The sequence below is a fragment of the Maniola hyperantus genome, chromosome 13 (genome assembly GCF_902806685.2).
Source record: "Maniola hyperantus chromosome 13, iAphHyp1.2, whole genome shotgun sequence".
NCBI classification, from domain to species: Eukaryota; Metazoa; Arthropoda; class Insecta; order Lepidoptera; family Nymphalidae; genus Maniola; species Maniola hyperantus.
Genome location: NC_048548.1, coordinates 6,457,967 through 6,471,899, shown reverse-complemented (window position 1 = coordinate 6,471,899; position 13,933 = coordinate 6,457,967). Strand labels below are relative to the sequence as shown.

Here is a 13,933-nt window from a genome sequence, read left to right as displayed (position 1 = left end):
TTTTAACTCTCTACTCTACCTAATACGGTTCATGAGATACGAGGCTTAGTAATAGGCTTCCATTGGCACCCTTCGGGTACGGAACCTTACAATGAAGGAGCTTAATAAAGGAGAAAGGGAAGGTGATTAAAAATGCGACATTATAAAATTAATATCTTATATTTGTTCAATAAAAACTACATTGTGGGCCCGTGTGCCCGGCGCCCGGGTAACACGACCTTTGTATTATCTTGTTGCATATAAACTCTGCGGGCAGACTGTGTCATAAGGCAATGGAGTGACGGCCTGCTGGCCACGTCAAGGCATCTGGTCCGGAGCTCGCGGCGACCCTCCCCTCGCGCCGCACAACTTTACAATTATTGGAATGTCTCGCGGGATGCGACCTTTCAAACATTAAACATATACAAACGAAACCTAACTCTAGGTCCCGTTGCGAGCCGCTCCGAGTGTCGCACGATCTCACACTCGCAGAGCGCCCGAGTCCGTCCGAGTCGAAACGCATCCAAAATATTAATAATAATACCCTATAAAACTTACAAAATCGACCGGTCTTAAAACTTAACCCTAATGTTTTAAAATTAAACGGAATTGAAAATAAATTACCTAGGTACAATATTTTAGTCTAAGAGCTATTTATAGGCGCGGGCGGGTGGGGCGCGGGTGTCAGTGCGTGGCTTCGCGCAGCTTCTTGGCGAGCGGCGCCGCGTCCGTCGCGTCCGTGGGCTCGCCCAGCGAACTCTCCTCCGCCGAGCTCGCCTCTTCCACTTGTCTGTGGGAAAACGTTTGTCGATAAGCCTTCGTGCTCGAAAATTAACATTATATTGATACTTGCAGTGGCAATTGTAGCATAAAGCATTCTACTCTCGACACTGCGGCAGGGCTGATTTACAACGCAACTAGAATTTATAGGGTGGTCATTACAGGGCGGTTGCCACAATCTAGGAATATCGGACGCATATCTGCTCCTGCCTGCCGAACTAGGAGGCAACCTAAATGACCCTACACACGACATGTTTATTAGGAGGCAATCTAGGATCCTCCCCACCTTTTCACCCTAAATCGACCCTGCCGCAGTGTCATGGGTAGAATGCTTTAGTGGGGGCATGGCACATAGTTCGAAAAACCTATAGACGTTGGGGTCTTAAGATGCTAGAATAGTTCGAAAAACCTATAGACGTTGGGGTCTTAAGATGCTAGAATGGTGACCTCGTACCGGAAAGCGCAGCGTTAGTAGGCCTCCTCACTAGGTGGACAGATGACATCAAACGAGTCGCAGTGAGCCGCTGGATTCAGGTGGCACAAGACCATGGCGTATGGAAGTCCCTACAAGATTGTGTACAAGAAGATGTCCAGCCGTGGACGTGTATCGGTTGATAATGATGATGATGATTAATTATTTTTCACAAAGCTGCTGCAGCAGGTCTCTGGTTCTTTGTGAATATAACGTATGTTGTATATATGTAGGGTGGGACGTATAATATTTTGAAAAATAATTTAATATAAAGTTATTGACGAAATAAAAGACGTTTTTTAAAAATATCATTAGCAATTAAGGTTTTGTCATGACTTCATCGAATAGCATGTATAAAACCCGCCAAAAATGGCTAACGCACTGTTAGAACTTCACCGACGCCATGTCACTTTCCAAGTCTTTAACTTAATATAATCATGCAAAAATCGCGTTGAACCGTTGCGATATAATTACAGGACAAACCAACAAACACACTTTCGCATTTATTAATAATATGGGCGGTGATATTTACCGTTTGGCGCGCGGCGTGCTGAGAGCCGAGTCGGAGTTATCGGAGGGAGAGGCGGGGGTGGCAGGGGTTGCGGGGGACGCCCCTTTTGCATCCATTGAGTCTTCTGTGCATGACGTTGTGTCGTCGTTTACTATTTCCACGCCTAGTTTACCTGTAAGAAATAAATATAAGGTTATAAGTATGAGACCACCAAACCAGACCATTAACCATACCATAAACCATAAGCACAGTTCACGATAGTTAGGGAACTTCTACAAAACGTCGAAGCCTCGACATGTCACTAACATTCGACGCAGGTACAAAGAATTTGGATGTACTACTACGTAGCGCAGGTAGTCAAAAACAGTAGCCCTATTTTCTTTGATTTTACGTCCTGAATCGGCGATATGTCAGGCTATGGCCTGACATATCGTCGATTCAGGATCAAACCGCGAGTTCCCTCACTCTATTTCACTCTGCCATAAGTATACGCTATTAGTATAATGTTCAAGTATTTGTATTGACGACGTGTTAAGTTCGATTTACATCTGACGAGCGAATGCTCATTCTATCCCCACTTTATTAGGTATTGTAGCCCGTACGACACGGTTTCGTAGCCCGTACGGCACGGTATTTGGTTGACAAGAACAGTGATCATTTTATTCTTCAGGCAGATTTATGAAGTAACGTAATTTACGATGTATATGATTAATGAAGGAGATGTCACATTGTTTCCGAGCTTTTTTTATGATATATAAATTATGGTACTTAATTAAAATAACATGATGCTATAAAATTAAATATCGAGTAGGTATATTTTAGGTAAATTTTTTTGGAGTCTTGGGTCTATGATTACCTATCCCTTAATTTTTTAGAGCCTTTTTTATGTTTTGTATTGGGTATTAGAATAAGGCTGTATAAAGATGTAAAGCGTTCTATTTGCATGAAACTTCCCAATTGAATAGCTTCATTTTCATTTAATTTCTTAGCTCATCAAAACTGGTTCACTGTTAAAATGAAGCGATCCTATTACTATATTATTGTAGTTGTTTTTGCACATAACTTTAGCCATGCATTCTCGTAAACCCGAGATAAAAAGACAGTCTACTCCTTTCAAACTATCCGCTTTGCTTTTCGCCCTATATGAATCCATAGTTTTTCTTTCATAGTACCTACCTAAGTACAAAAATTTCAATTTTTTCGTGATTACCATGACCCACAACAACGCAACCTATGTCAGGATCAGACCTACGGCTCTGATCTAGAACCGTATTTGAACATATTATACTGTTAATTTAGTTTGTGTCCGCCGTGGGTATAGTTTCCATACTTCAGTGCCCGTTTACCATTATCCGTTAGATTCAGTTTAGTTTGCCTGGCGGTTGTGAAACAGGCCCGCTTTTTATAGCAACCCCAACAAATTCGAGGTGCATAACATAAAGTCGAAGAATTTTATTCGGATCTATTATATAGTTGTCTTGATTCTTGTTGTTGGGCGTTTCTGAAAAATATCTTTAAAATTTTGCTTGGCAAAAGGATACTTTACTTACCGTTGCCATTAGTGGAGGGTGGTTCCAGATTGCTCTCGTCGCTGGGCAATGGGGAGCCACCATTCGTGGGCGTGGTGAGGCTGGGCTCTTTGCCAAGCAATTGTGGCTGAAGTTCGGAGACTATATTGTGTGTCCATAGTGCGAGTTCGACCATGTGAGGGGACCATTTTTTACCACAGCCGTTTTGTTCCTGCTAACAAGATTGGAACATGTTATAATGTTTTCAACCAACTTCAGAAAATTCCCAAATAATGCGAATTTTGCTTATTTTAAAACTTTTCATCGCTGTTTGGCCGTTCGAATCGGAAGTTTAATTTGAAAGGGCGTACCGAAACGTTGGTGCCATTAGACCGTTGTACCTAATATTATAGTACACAACCGAATTTTCGACCCTTAGCGGTATTTATAAAGACCTATTTAGAGAATTTTAGCTGTTTAATGCGTTTAGACTCTAGATTTAGTTAACCCACGAATTTACATTCATGTACCTATTTGTAGAGAATATAATATTGGACAGACTAAAGTGGATTGATAAATAAGTTCCCTAAATCATCAAGTAACATTAAGTTATTATGGTTCTCCAATAAGCTAAATGCTCTGTACGTACCTTATTTAACCTATCACAGACATTTCTAATATGTTTAACAAAATTGAGGTATTCCTTGGCAGTGTAATCGCTTCCTTCCATTTCCGGGATGGCCTGTATGCACTCGTCGGCCATGAAGGGCGCGATCTCGGGGCTGGCCGCCGCGAGCAGGGCAGACGCTGTGGCCGTCCCCACTCCCTTGAGGTTACTGAGCGCTGTCATCGCGGACTCTATGTTGGGCAACTTCTTGAACGCCTTTTTTGTCTCTGCCATTACTGCTCTGGGCGTGTTCACTTTTATGAGGTATGATAATTGAGGATAAAATTTTCCCCTCTGGAACAAATATTTAAAATAATTTACTATACATATTTACTTATACTACTACTATAATTACGCATACCATTCGAATTTATTGAAAGAAAGAGAAGAATAAGACTGTTCGCATGGCAGTTTAACTGCACGTGTTTTGCAGGATAAATTATACCGAGTACTTTCTGGGCGCATACGTTCAGTATAAAACAATTAAGTATTCACGTTGTTTGAACCGTCTTGTCTCTACCGTGTGAATCCATCTTCCTTGTACCATCATTCTAGCAAATAAATGATTATTATTTTCATTTATTATTTCAAGAAGCTCAACACTATCGGTAATCGGAACGGGTATACTTTACGCTTGCGTTTCGGTGGCGTTAAATTTGACAAGATTGGCATCCCCCAGTCGGACACCTCCTTCAAGGTCAAATCAACGCGTTCTACCAAGGCAAGTTCTATGCTCAAGGATTTCAGCTCCACTTTTTATGTATAAATTTATATGTATTAACCGACCTCATCATTGCTTTCAGGCATGATTATCGCCAAGCGCAAGCCTATCCTTCTATCTATAAATGTATAAAAAAGGCCCTCTTGACTGTCTATTTGACCTATCAACACACAGCCTAAACAGCTGGGGTTATGAACTTGAAATTTTGACAGTAGGCTTTCTTTATGGTGTAAGCCACTCACTAATAAAGGATTTTAGGAAATTCCACTCTAACGGGATTAAACAGGAGATGAAATTTTTTATGAAAGTTCGTCATTTTTCAAGACATATCCATGTAAATTGGTATTTGGACTTTCAGTTTAAAATCAAAAATCCAGCACCATCAAGGTATGATATGATTTAGTAAACTAATTACTTGTTCGTGAACACATTTTAACTTTTTGGTCATGTAACCCAAAAATTCACGGTTTTCGGATTTTTTCTTTACTTGTGCCATAAAATTATGCTACATGCCTTTTCTAGGTCAACGGGAAGTAAGTACCCTATAGGTTTTTTGATAGATACGACAGACAGCGAAGTGATCCTATAAGGGTTCCTTTTTCCTTTTGAGGTACGGAACCCTAAAAACAAAAAAGAGCTCAGTAATTAGATTACATACTGCTTGTTTCCATTTCATGAGTTGCACCAGTTCCTCGTGTACCATATGCGCGTCTTTGCCCCTTGATTTGATTTTCTTTGGTAATTCATTCTGGTACCTGTAATGTTAAAATACAATTTTTGTTAAGTATCTATATATATCTACCACCCAATCGGAGGTCGGTGGGTCGATCCCGGGCACCCACTTCTAACTTTTCTGAGTTATGTGTGTTTTAAGTAATTAAATATCACTTGCGGCGAAGGAAAACATCGTGAGGAAACCTGCATGCCTGAGAGTTCTCCACAATGGTCTCAAAGGTGTGTGAAGTCTGCCAATCTGCACTAGGTCAGCGTGGTGGACTATGGCCAAAACCCTACTGACTCTGAGAGGTAACCCGTGCTCTGTAGTGAGCTGACAATCGGTTGATCACGATGATGACCTATAGTACGCGACAGTATAGTATAGTATAGTAGTGGCAATCAGGGTGCGGGCGCCCCGCACACCCCCCGCGCTAACCCTGTGCTATATGCTATGTATAGGATAGCGCGGGTGACGTGTGGATTAGAGGTGTCAAAAAATAATGTACCTAATAAATTTATTAAATATATAAATGTATTCAAGATATTCGTTTTTAGATTAAAACAAAATTGAATACAATATATAATAAGTAGTGAAAATTTGAGAAAATCCTTCCTAAAAAATAACTCAGGCGTTCGATCTTTGATACGCCGCGCGCGGCGCGACCGAGCGACGATATTAGAATAAAATATATTAGGTAGGTACAGCTGAATACAAATATCGTCGCGATTCGACGGTGAATAATTATTACATCGAATTTTCGTATTAGCCTGCTACATGTTGACTGTGATGATACGAGTATGCGGCTAGTATTTTTATCATTTTGTTTGTTTCGTAATAAATTTTGAATGCAGTTTTATTTATTTGTGAACTTGAGTGTCGATAAATATTTAATGTGAATATAATTGTAATGTAGATTAGGCAAAATAATGTAGATTAGGTACATTTTTGTGTTGTGATAGATTTGTGTCGCGCGTTAATAATACCTATTATAGTAGATTTGTTCCTTTTGGAAATACTTGCGTCATTTTATAAATCGTATGAGAAAATGTTTTTCAAAGTGTAGGTATTATCATACATTTAAGTATTATAGGTAATAGGTTAGGTACGTGAAGTGGTATTGTTCTTTTTAGAAATCATCACCATCATTTTATAATTCGTATGATAATAAATATGTAGAAATGTATGATAATAAATATAGTAGTTACTTACTAAAAAGATTTTTTTATAGGTAACTAGGTAAACTAGGTAGGTAGGCTAGGTAGGTAGGTAGGCGACCTGTCGCGAAGGTATGGATTAGGTACCTATTAAGAGTAAAATTTAAAATTTAAATCAATCGAGTTAAATACAAGCTATACCCTAGTTCTCGACCTTATTGACGGTTATGAGAAAGTTGTTTTTTGTCATATTCTTGTTCAGTAGGTATCATTCATAGATTGTTAAAATGTTGTTCCCTATGTCAATAAGGTCGGAAATCGCTTGCACCCATTTATCTGCTTGCGCCTCATGGTGAAATCGGTGCAAGCAAATCTCGACCTTATTGACGGTTATGAGAAAGTTGTTTTTTGTTATATTTTTGCTCAGTATAATTCATAGATTGCTAAAATGCTGTTTTCTGACGTATGTCAATAAGGTCGAAAATCGATTGCACCCATTTTTCTGCTTGCGCCTCACGGTTCAAGCAATTTTTTTTTGTAACAAAATAATGTAACGTTAATAATTATTAAATATTTGTCTGTAACACGTGATAATATTGTGATACACACATGAGCCTGTATTTGACACCTCTAGTGTGGATGTACGCGGGGTGTCCCCTCACCACCTCATACCCCGATTGCTATCTCGACCTGTCGCGAACTATACATATTTGCGATTGCAAAAATATTTTCCATACCTATGGGAACTAGTTGACTCGACCCAGCTACGCTCGGGTTAGAATTTATGAAATCCTTAATCTTTATTATATGGCCTTTTCGCGCTTAAGCTGTAACTAGATCCCTTAGTTGCATTGTCGGACGTCAAAACAGAAAAAGCGTAATTAAGGGGCATAATGACACACTTATAAAGTTAACGAAAATTATGATAAGTAAGACAAAAAAAAAAATCGAAAATACATAGTATTATTTACAAAAAAAAAAAACAGTTAAGTGCGAGTCCGACTCGCACACGAAGGGTTCCGTACAATCGTACAAGACAACACTTAATTTTTTTGTGATTTACAGTTTACATTTTTAAGATTGTTCCCTTTATAACCCGTTTACTAAAAGATTGGACCTGGCGTCGATTAAAAATTCGTAGTAGGTACGTGTATATCAGTGACAAAGATGCGAACCTACACGTAGGACGTAGGTACTATGAATTTTTGTCTGCCACTTGTTGAGTTTTTAATTTTTGTTAATTTTTAACCGACGCCAGGTCCAATCTTTTAGTAAACGGGTTGTACCTGTACTTTAAAACATTGCTACCTGCCAAATTGCATGATTCTAGTTCAACGGGAAGCACACTATAATCAATAGGTTTCCATTCGCTTAACAAGTCTTGACAGACAACGAAATGATCCTAGAAGGGTTCCTTCTTTTTCTCTGGAGATATGGAACCCTAAAAACGAATTGATGGCAATGTAGTAGAATGTAGAAAACGAATTCTCCTAATACAAAAATATTGCCAAAATAACGTACGTAAATATATATAATATATATAAATAATATACGTCAAAAGGAAACCTTATAGGATCACTTTATTGTCTGTCTGTCGTGTCTGTCAAGAAAACTTATAGGGTACTTCCCGCTGGCCTAGAATCTTGAAATTTGGTAGATAGGTAGGTCTTATAGCACAAGTAAAAGAATAAACCCGGAAACCATGAATTTGTGGTTACATCACAGAAAAAAATTAAAATGTGTTCATAACCAAATATTAGTAGGTACCTACCTATTTTCAATTTTCAAAGTTATATAACTATACCAAGTGGGGTATTATATGAAAGGGCTTTGCTTGTACATTCTAAAACAGATTTTTATTTATTTTTATGCACACTAGTTTTTGATTTATCGTGCAAAATGTCGAAAAAATACGACTGTAATACGGAAACTTCGGTGCGCGAGTCTGACTTTTTAAATTAAGTATTGTAACATTTAATAGAATTTTAGGATAGTAAATACAATATTCAAATGATAGGTAATTACCAAGTAAATAAGTTTATTAGTAAAATTACGGTTTATTACATTACAAATGCTTTGTGTAACCTACTGTACAAATGTTTATTATCAAACGTCGATAAAAATTACAGAAAATTGAATTTAACGTAAATCTTTATAATATTTCATTAATCATTATTAAATACATTACTTAGTGATCACAAAATTACTTTAACTAAAATGGTGATTCCTGAATTAATCCAGGTGCGATAAAATTTATAATCAGGGTATTTCTTGCCATTTAAGACTAAAAGGCCCAAAAATATTTTCCATCTAAAAATAAATTAAAGCTGTGCAACTAGGTATGACGGGTATTTGAACAACAAAAATAATTGCCATTGTTGGATTTGCTAAGCAAGACAAAAGGGGACAAAAGAGACATTCCCATAAAAATTACAAACTTGTATTTCAATATATAATATATTACAATTATATACAAATTAGGGTTCTGCATTCGCCCTAAATATAATTGTTGCCTAATTAATTTTTCAATTAATTGAAATTATGGATAGAATATTTTGAATCTAAAAATTATTTCAGAATTTGGAAACACTGGAATATCTAAGCAAAGTATGTCTGTAATTATGTATGATGGGTTGTGTCAAGACACATGTACCAGCTTGATGAGTCATTCTTTTTAAAAACAATTATTATGAAATAAATTGAATCTATCCAGGCAATAAATATATGCATAAGGGATTCAACTAAGGTTTCATGTAGGAATTAAAACATTTGTAACGATGACAAAATAATATTACAACGCTAAATGGCAAGTCACCATTTTGAACGGATGTGAGTTGTATTCAACAAAGCATTGTATTAGCTAGCCACAAGTAGTTAGAAATACAATAACATTTAAATTAATTATCAAGAATAATATTTAGTAAAGAAATCTATGCATTTGTGAGAGCACGCTGTAAAACGAGTACATAATAAATGCATTTTACGACCGATGATACGTAAAGGACAGCCACCATTTTATAACGCCTAAGCGCAGCGATATTTTCCCCCACACTGGCTTCAGGAAAAACGATAGTGTCAAATTGACATCGATCCCACGTGACGCAGTGATTTTAATGAGCCGTCCGCGGACTAGAGATGCAGTCCGCGAGGGAGGTAGCTATCAAATCAGTTTGCACGGATACACACACAATACAAGTTCATTGACACGCCACGGCCGCATTTTCTCCTCTGAAAGACGTTCGGCACTTACCAGTTGTCCAATTTTATGAGTTCCTCAGGTCTCTTTGTTTTCCGCTCAGCTTTTAGTTTAATCGCTTCTGGGTATAACTTTAAAACACTATCAAATTGTTCTGCATCTGCCTCCAGAAAGAAAGTAGACGTGTCTTTCGCGGTAGCCATTGTGAACGTTCTAAATGTACAACACTGTGTTCTGCGTACCTATTTAGTTAGCTATAGCGCCGAACTCGACGCGGCGGCAGCACCTGGCCAACTGGGCGCCCTCTCCCCACTCGTCGCCATCTTGTCGAACTGAGCCTCGTTATGACGTTCGATATTATTACTACAAACATCTATGTTATTTTTTGGCCTATTATATTTAGAATTTAATCTGTTGTTACATGTAGAATTAAAAGTATCTAAAACATTAATTCACCTAGATTTATTGACTTATATCGCCTTTAAGCTACATGATTGAAATAAAAAGTATACTCACCCAACGTAGCAAGGTTATAGCGGACACACTCGGAGTCGTGGCATTGTACTGTAATCAGGTCTCCACAAATGATATCGGGATAGGGCAAAACTGATTCCATTTTGTAAAACTACACAATTGCACTGATATAACTAAGATATTTTTATGATTTGACACAAATAAACGTAAAGTTCACAATTATGTTAGTCACGTCGACCTCGGCGCACTATCAATTTCCTTAAACGTGACGCAACACACGACACCGTTCTGCCGAAACGACTTTGGTAAACACGCATATTTTCCGTTGCAATGCAGTACACACTGAGCTCCGAGTAGTCATGAAGTAGTAACTAGTGGTGTACATAAGGCATTTAGGTAGTACGACGTACATATCACCGGGGTGGAACGTCACCACACCAATCGGCTTTGTTGTTTTGATAGATCACCACGTGCTTTGCTCCCTCTTTTTAATTTTCGCTTATAATATTATATCCGTTTCGTTATGATAAGCCGCTAAGCCATTGTGAAGCGCACTTGCTAGTTGGTTGTAATTATTGTAATAGGTATCTTAACACCATTGTTGTGCCACGTCTATCAGAATAAAGGCTACTTAATAACTTTTCTTCTATGTTGTTACGTACTTTCAATGTTAATGTTTGAATGATTCATCATGGTTCTTCAATGAAATCAAAACATCACCTAGTAGACCGGCTTAAATTTTATGTTCGTTATAATAATTTCGTGGTTTTTCACAAAATAACTATTCCTATTTGGATCTCAGATAGAGCTCATTCTTTCATCTCAATTGACACTTACCTACTAATTAATATAGCAAAAATTAATTGTTTAGTTACCTACTTATTCCATTAGTGATAACTTCTATCAGATTTCAAACTAACGAAACAGATTCGCAATAGTTTCATCAAAATAGGTTTAGTTTGGATTTGCTACAAATTTAAAAAGTTAAAATCACTCGTCAGTGAAAATCGATCCTATAATTTTTTAAATGTTTGTTTATCTGTGCCCGCATCACGCTGAAACTACAGAACGGATTTAATTGCAACTTGGCATACTTACTCTGGGTCTACCGTATACAGGATTATTTTAACTGGGAAAACAATAAGGTACGAAAGTATTCATCAGATCTACTACGTCATCATGACGGAACTCCTCAACAGCAACAGCAAATCAATCGATCAATGGAATAGCTTAGTAATATTATCATACGTATTCATGCTACTGAACTCTAAAAATGGTGCCTAAACTATTTTTTCATTGAATTATTATGTACCTACCTACCTAGCTACGTGATTTCTTTTGGATTTAAAGTCTCGAAAATTTAAAGAAACTTAGCGCTCTTATAAATATGTAGGTACATAAGTTAAGTTAAAGTTACAGTTTAAGTTTTAACCTATGAACATAGCTTTGTTCTAAGTTCCAACCATATTTCCTCCAATTTATAAAATCCTAAGACCCTTGGTCATGTTGCTTCCATGCAACTTCCAAGGCACAAAATCTTTACAAATACTTATAGGTACCTGCGTACCGGGATTAAAAGTGCCTGCTAAAATGTAAGTGCGCACTTAACAAGAACACAAGATAAACAAAAAGATAAAACCGTTATTTAACTAGACATTTATTTAAATCGTCTATGGGTCTTGTAAAGAATATCATTCTACTAAAAACGATTAGACATCCCTACTGTCGGTCGTCCCTTTTACCTAAGTGCAATTTCTATCTATGGTAAGGGGTGAGACTCGGGCACGGATGTGGCGGCACAAAAACGGGTCCCAAAAGAAGTAAACTCGTTCGAGGGTTGATACACAAAAAGTATGAAGGGACGAGTGAGCCTAGCCGTCAGCGTCGAGGGTTCGGCATTCGGGCCTCGGGGTTTAATTTTTTATGGATTCCTATCATGTGCAACGGAAAACGTGTTATGGTTGTATGATTTTAAACTTTAAAGTAAGCCCATTAAGATTTGAATTTATGGTGACAAATTTCGGTCACTGAACAGGCTGCACGCTGTGAAGCAGTTTGTATTATACGAAATACACGAAATTGTGTTAGCAAATAGCAATATATTTATGTTGAAGTCATTATTTTTCAAAGAAACATTATCTAACAATACCTATGTCGTCACACCACTACTAGGTACCCGGCATGCTTGCGACAATAATTTTATTAAATGTCTTTCGCTCGCTGTTGTATGGTAATGTCGGTACTAAGGCAAAAGCTTTACGCAAATGCCAACAACAACTGTACAAAGTTTAAACTCAATTGGATCAACGATGCGCAAGCGAATAGACAAATAATATTTTAATTTTATATTTAAAGAGTAAGGCGGTTTATGATGTCTTTTGAGTGTTTTAAAGTAGGGAGGGTAGTATTCAAAATAAAAAATTTCTTCAAATCGAAACTATTGGTAACATTTCGAAGGTGAATTTGTTTTATTCAATAGTTCATAAAATTATGTATGCAACAGTAAACTGTTTGGTATTCTTTTACTCGTAAGAATATTAAAATTATTATCAAGTTCTCAGAATTGATCTCGCCTTATTAATATTCTCTTAGTTAATAAAAACGCCGCATTGGGAATTAAGATTGTTTCTACTTTTTGCGCCAAGGTCGGTGAGTTGACTGGCTTGTGGCTATAATCATGACGGCGACGCTGGCAAATGCGATAGCGCTCCAAGTCTCACATATTTGCAAAATAAGTTATATGTTCATAGAAATAAAGTTGAGAATTTAAAGACCCAACTACCTATATCTATTTCTGACGAAGCTGTACAGTCCCACGTAATAAAAATGAGTGAGCAAAGACGTCACCATTTATATCGCTGTGAGCTACTAAAGGATCTTACCATCTTACCTTAGATTAATAAAGCTTTAATCTAAGGATCTTATTCATATTTCTATCATTAAAGTCCTTGCTGTGAGAGCATCTTGAATCTCTTGATCTCCGTCCCGGCCTCGCTAGGGCGGAATACCTAACAATCACTGACGCTAACTATGGGCCTCATAAGAAAGCTCAGAGTCACTCAGCGGATGATGGAGAGAGCTATGCTTTGCGTTTCTCTACGTGATCAAATCAGAAATGAAGAGATCCGTAGGAGAACTGAAGTTACAATGGGCAGGGCACATAATCCGGAAAACCGATAGACGTTGGGGTTGGACGAAGGTGCTGGAATGGAGACCTCGCACCGGAAGGAGCAGCGTTGGAAGACCTCCCACTAGATGCATGGTGTGCGGAAGTCCCTACAAGAGACCTATGTCCAGCAGTGGACGTCTAACGGTTGATGATGATGATGATGACTGTTTAGTGGGCTAGTGTTTTGAGCCGTAGGTACGTTCATAAAATATGCGAGCCAACTTCCCCTTCTATAGGCTTTGGTAATATAAAATCACTGACCGTTTTTAAATCGAAAATGTGTTTGTTTGTTGCTTTGTTGGTTTATTGGATTGCCCTTCAACCAAACGGATCAATGTGAGTTTTTGCATGGATATAGTTGGGAATTTTTTATTCTCGAAAATCAAGGAGTCCCCACGAGAATTCCAAAACCCTAAATCCACACGGACGAAGTCGCGTAAAGACAGACAGAATAAAAAATTCCAAAAAATTGTTATGGAATAATGTTAGACACATTATTCATATATATTATTATTCATTAGGTATACATATCGATAATAATGTTTTCTCCGATTAAAATTTTCAAAACAATGTACAGAAATCGT

General features: G+C 37.6%; 1 protein-coding gene across 4 annotated transcripts; it reads right to left on the bottom strand.

Annotated features, from left to right (window-relative positions):
* Window positions 1-140: 140 nt before the first annotated feature.
* Window positions 141-10,673, bottom strand: Amun (protein amun). 4 transcript variants are annotated; one of them, XM_069502785.1, is made up of 7 exons: window positions 10,223-10,673; window positions 9,761-10,069; window positions 5,297-5,393; window positions 3,900-4,211; window positions 3,293-3,485; window positions 1,764-1,914; window positions 141-769 (listed from the first exon to the last, which is right to left on the bottom strand). In XM_069502785.1, exons 2-7 carry the CDS (start codon window positions 9,907-9,909, stop codon window positions 664-666), a joined length of 1,008 nt encoding a protein of 335 aa, XP_069358886.1. In that variant the 5' UTR covers window positions 9,910-10,069; window positions 10,223-10,673; the 3' UTR covers window positions 141-663. The 4 variants fall into 4 exon arrangements, with proteins under 4 accessions (XP_069358886.1, XP_069358887.1, XP_069358888.1 ...); XM_069502786.1 differs by lacking the exon at window positions 9,761-10,069 and having other exon boundaries at window positions 10,223-10,667; XM_069502787.1 differs by lacking the exon at window positions 10,223-10,673 and having other exon boundaries at window positions 9,949-10,069.
* Between the last annotated feature and the right edge of the window lie 3,260 nt (window positions 10,674-13,933).

Excerpts from the sequence above, each read along its gene's own strand:
- Amun (XM_069502785.1), bottom strand. The coding sequence starts at position 9,909 with ATGGCTACCGCGAAAGACACGTCTACTTTCTTTCTGGAGGCAGATGCA. Across the intron at positions 4,212-5,296 it reads TCATGAAATGGAAACAAGCA|AGGGGAAAATTTTATCCTCA; the intron begins GTATGTAATCTA and ends TATTTGTTCCAG. Across the intron at positions 3,486-3,899 it reads TCTGTGATAGGTTAAATAAG|CAGGAACAAAACGGCTGTGG; the intron begins GTACGTACAGAG and ends CAATCTTGTTAG.